Below are 4,696 nucleotides of genomic sequence, written 5' to 3'. Positions count from 1 at the left end.
TTTTTTTTTTTTTTTTTTTTTTTTTTTTTTTTTTTTACTTTACTTACTGTGTGCATCCTCTGGCCTTGCAAGCCTGTGCGCACAGATGTGCTTCTGCGGCTCTTCACAGCTCCTCTCCGCAGCCCTGCCACCAGAATGCAAGCACACCCTGGCAAGGCAAAAACGATGCAGCTGGCAGAAGGTGCTGGGTTGTCTATATAGGCCTTCAGCTTGCTGCCAGGTGGAAGCAGAAGTCTTATTCCTTGGCAGAGGTGGAGTAAATGCAAGCAAAAGGGAGAGTTGTGCCATCACAAGGGAGACTTGGTGTGAAAGTGCTTAAATTTTTGCTTGCAGAACTTTGTAATCTAAACTAGGCCTCTTATTTAAGGCTGATAGTGAGGAATAGCTACTGTGCTTTAAATTCACACCCTAGACTTTTCTATGTTTGGGTCCTCTTTAAACAAATCCTTGAAATGGCAGATATATCCACTGCTGTAAAAGGGAAATCTGGTAACTTAATTTTGTTTAGCAGAGTAAAAACCTCAAGATACCATCCTCAATTCAAAGCATTTACAATCAGTCTTCTGTATTTAATTGAGAGCCCAGGGCATAACTGTAACAAGTGGCTGTTTTCTCTTGGGCTGCTGTTCATTTAGTAGTTAGATAGGGGCTTCACAAATATTCCCTAGGGAGACTCTTTAGCTTTTTTCTCTGGTTACCTTTAAGCCTTTTTTATATTTAAAATTAACCCTACTTTCAACATGGGTGCTGTTGCCTCCATACAAGATTCTGTTTTAAGCGAGGAAAACTGCAGTTTCACTCCAAATAATGTTAATCTCCAGTGGAGATTGTGTCATTCTTTGTCTATCCAGAGACTTGTATTGCTTCAAGTACACTGATGGCAGAAAGTGGAGTTAAATCCCAGCACAGGAAAAGCTTCATTCTATTGCCCTGACAGCCAGCAGAGAAGTTCCTCCTGAATGCTGGGATATGTGATGAAATATTAGATACTCCCAACTGAGTCATCGCAGGCTAGATTGCTTCTACCATGGTTTTGAGTTGTGAAACTAGTTGAACTTCGTTAGCGGTACACACACGCGTACACGTACACACAGCATTAGGTGCATCAGCCCAATAAGGGATGTGATGCTGATGGGCCTTTGTGTATTTCAAGCAATAATAAAGGACAAAAATAATTGAGACTATAAAAATTAGGACTTTTTTCATCTTCAGAGTGCATAGCAGACTAAGTATCTTATTGCCCTCTCTTATTGTTCACCAGGGTAATAATGAATATCTGATTTTTCCATTAGGTATTTCCTAATGGTGAATTAGGGAAATATCACCATTTTATAGATTAGGAAACTTGGTACAAAAAGGCTTTGTGATACGCTGAGTGAGTCATTGTCTTAGCTGAAATTGGAAGTTCAGAGTGCTGAGCTGCTAGTGCTGCTCAGAAAAATAGATGGTAAAGTTTCCCAGTGAAAATGGGATCCTCTTCATATGTGGGATAGTTAAAATTGATGCTCACCTTCTGGAAATGATTCTAGAAGTTTTGTAATTTTGAGGAGGATATCATTCAGGGGCATACTGCATGTAATGTGATGGGATCTTTCCTTGCAAGATACCGGCTCAGTTAATCAAACATCTGTGATCTGCTGGAGGGTCGTGTTCTTTATTATCAGTGTAAATTCTTAGATTGTCCAAGGCCTCAGTTAACCTGACTGTGATAACCAAAGTTGCTGTGAATCTAGAGAAGGATGTATGTGCATTAGATAGGGAGGGGGAGCCCTTACAGACAGTCAAATTGTGGAACTAGAAAATGACAGGAAATATAGGTCAGCTGCAACTAAACAGCAGGTGGTTTCTGTCACTTTTCTCTGCAGTGATACTGCTTGAAGGACTTTCTTTCCACTGTAACCAAATACTTCTTGTTTTCAGGGGATGTTGGAAACTACTATTATGGCCAGGGCCATCCAATGAAGCCCCACAGGATCCGAATGACCCATAACCTCCTGCTGAACTATGGCCTTTACAGAAAAATGGAGATCTATGTAAGTATACATCTGGCCACTAAATGAGAAAAACAATGCATGTGAGGTGGATGGGAGGTTTACTTAGTCTGCCAAGCTATCATTTTTAATGCAGAAGTAAAGGGTCTCTGTGCAGACTCTTACACACTTCTTGGAGAGAAGAACACAGTTAAAGAAAGAAAATGGTGAGGATTGAGTGCAGTGTGAAGATCATTCAGAGAAGGGCATTTTCACTTACAGCTTCTGTAGTTTGTTTGGGATATTCTTCTCTCCATGCATGTGATAAATTTCAGTCCTTCTTAGTGCCTCTTAATTCCCCTTGGGAAATAGGATTATATTTCCTTTGGGTTGCTTTGCTGGTTTGGGTCCTGGTTTAGGTAATCTTGAGCTTAAATTTAGGATTGGTTGTGGGAATGGGAAAGGAAGAAAGACTGAATTACAAATAAATGTTGCTGTCTTGTCTGTTACAGCGTCCCCACAAAGCGAATGCAGAAGAAATGACCAAGTACCATAGTGATGACTACATTAAATTTCTGAGATCTATACGCCCAGATAATATGTCTGAGTACAGCAAGCAGATGCAAAGATGTAAGCTATGCATGTAATACTGCAGTTGCTTCTAATAGGAAGAGCCATCTCTGGGATGCTAGGGACTCGTAACTGAACTGGAGATTATAGCAAGAATCCTATGAAACTTTTCTTTCTCCTGCTTTAAGTTCACTTGACAAATCATTCTTTCTTTTTTTTTTTTAAATGAGTTTGTCGCTAGATTAACTGCTAAAACTTCTAATACAAAGTTCTCTCAGTGTGGTTAGTCCCTGATTTTCTGATCTTGTTTCTTGTAAAAGCTCTTTCAAATTATTTTCTGCCTTTAAAAATGTCCTGATTTCTCCACTGATGTGCTACCAATATTTTGCATAAGCAACCAACTTTAACAGGGAGGTATGAGAGGAAAAAAGGTAGTTTTTCAAACTTGGGAATGTTGATTGTGTACAGCATGACACAAAGCTAGATGGTAAGTGCTGAAGAGTCACTGTTTACCTGCTGAAGTCTGTGCTGAAATCTGTGAGTCTGCATAATACTTCAGCAATCTTGAAATGCCAGTATCACTAATCCCTATTGCAGCAGGGAGCATCTTGTAGGTAACTTTCTTGCGGTAAGGAATAGAGATCCATGGCATTCATATATTTTCTTGCACAAAAGTGCAGAATGTTTTATAAGTCAGCATAAAAAGCCTTTATAAATCTTACTCCTCAAATTCAGGACTTTGCAGTTTGACCATTCTAATTCAGATCCAGATCCTGGAAGCATGTGGTGTGCTGAAGTCTGTTTGAATCTAGTGCTGGTTCTGTGGTGGAGAGATGGCCAGGACTAGGCAGAAGTACTGGAAGTGGATGTGAAAGTACTGGATGGTGATGGTTTGAGTTGGTTTGTTGGACTGTAGCTTCCATGTTCTGTGGGTCAGACGTGATGGTCCCTTTAAGCCTCTGAAATCTATCAATCGGAGAATGTATCATTTTGCATCTGGAAGACTTTTGGTGGCCTGTAGTTATAAAAACTTACCATTTTTTCAGACTGCAGTTCTGTGCTAACATTATTCACAGATTAACATGGAATGAGCTATATAACTTCTGGCTAGTCTTAACAAATAAAAATGCCAGGAGGATAGTTGGATGGTGTTGTCATCCTGCACATTATTTCTCAAAACCTGTAACATTGTTTCATAGGTTTTGTTTTGTATGAAGTGCATGTGATAATCTGTTGACTCTCTGGAAGAGTTATAATCTGGAGAGGTTTATATGCACTTCCAATAGTACTGCGAGTGAAATGCATACAGGGCTCTGGCAACAGAGTTTAACAACTAAAGGAATGAGTAATGTGTGCCACAAGTACAGAAGGATTTCCTAGGGTAAGTAATATGCCTTGTTATACTGAAGTGCCTGCTTATACCAACCAAACTGTTTACCCTGAGACTGGAATGCCTCATCAGTACCCAGCCTAGTCTCCCTTTGGTAAACTCAGCATTTTCAGTACTGTATTTCCACAAAAGGGTTTCACTTTAAAGCAACTACAACAAATATTTTTAAATAGCTGTGGGTGTGAGATAAAAGTAAAGCCATTCATAATTAATCCTAATGGTTCCCCTCCCTCCCCCACCTTAAAAGTGGTTGTCAAATATCAGCTGCTGTCTAACCACAGAATTAATCCAGTAAGCCTAAAGTCGGGATGAAAGCAGAAGGTGGTGGGACTGCACCCTCCGTGTTCAGGGGTGGTCCCCAGTGAAAAGTCTAGCCACTTTGCTGTTCTTCACTGTTGGGAAGGAGGATTCTGGGTTTTCTAGAAAGATGATTCCATCTTTCATATTGGACTCTTGACTACAGGGTAACTGAAATATGAAGCTCCCTGCCCCTCTAGCTGTTTTCTCCCATTCCTTTCTTTCTGTCTGTCTCTTTCCCACTTCAGAGTCTCATGCCCACTCTAAGGGGATTGGTATACTCTGCTAAATTCCCCACCTAAACCTCCTGGCTTCTTTGAAGGCCGAGGTGGGATGAGAGATCCGTGTAAATTAATGGTTGTGTTATGGGCGACTGCATATGTAGATGAAAACATTTTTGCCAAGCAGCAGCTGAGTGAGACTCTCAAAAATTATCTTTTTTTTTTTTTTTTGCTGCTATCTGTGGGGT

At 40.3% G+C, this 4,696-nt stretch overlaps 1 protein-coding gene and 1 long non-coding RNA gene across 3 annotated transcripts in view; one reads left to right on the top strand and one right to left on the bottom strand.

Annotated features, from left to right (window-relative positions):
• The window catches only part of HDAC1 (histone deacetylase 1), an 18,947-nt gene that overhangs the window by 2,177 nt on the left and 12,074 nt on the right, over positions 1-4,696 (top strand). For both annotated transcript variants that reach the window (XM_019512278.1, XM_019512276.1), the window contains exons 2-3: positions 1,921-2,033; positions 2,483-2,600. In XM_019512278.1, coding sequence (XP_019367823.1) covers positions 1,921-2,033; positions 2,483-2,600 — 231 coding nt within the window. The remainder of the gene's footprint in view (positions 1-1,920; positions 2,034-2,482; positions 2,601-4,696) is intronic.
• LOC109294069 overlaps positions 509-4,696 on the bottom strand; it is a 10,084-nt gene continuing 5,896 nt past the window's right edge. Inside the window, exons 2-3 of the long non-coding RNA XR_002096462.1 lie at positions 2,788-2,795; positions 509-520 (exon numbers count right to left, since the gene is read on the bottom strand). This is a non-coding gene — a long non-coding RNA (uncharacterized LOC109294069). The remainder of the gene's footprint in view (positions 521-2,787; positions 2,796-4,696) is intronic.

Source organism: Gavialis gangeticus, unplaced genomic scaffold, assembly GCF_001723915.1.
Source record: "Gavialis gangeticus isolate Ggan-Ray unplaced genomic scaffold, GavGan_comp1, whole genome shotgun sequence".
Classification (NCBI taxonomy): Eukaryota; Metazoa; Chordata; order Crocodylia; family Gavialidae; genus Gavialis; species Gavialis gangeticus.
Note: the sequence above shows the minus strand (reverse complement) of the source record. Positions and strands in the feature narration are given on the sequence as shown.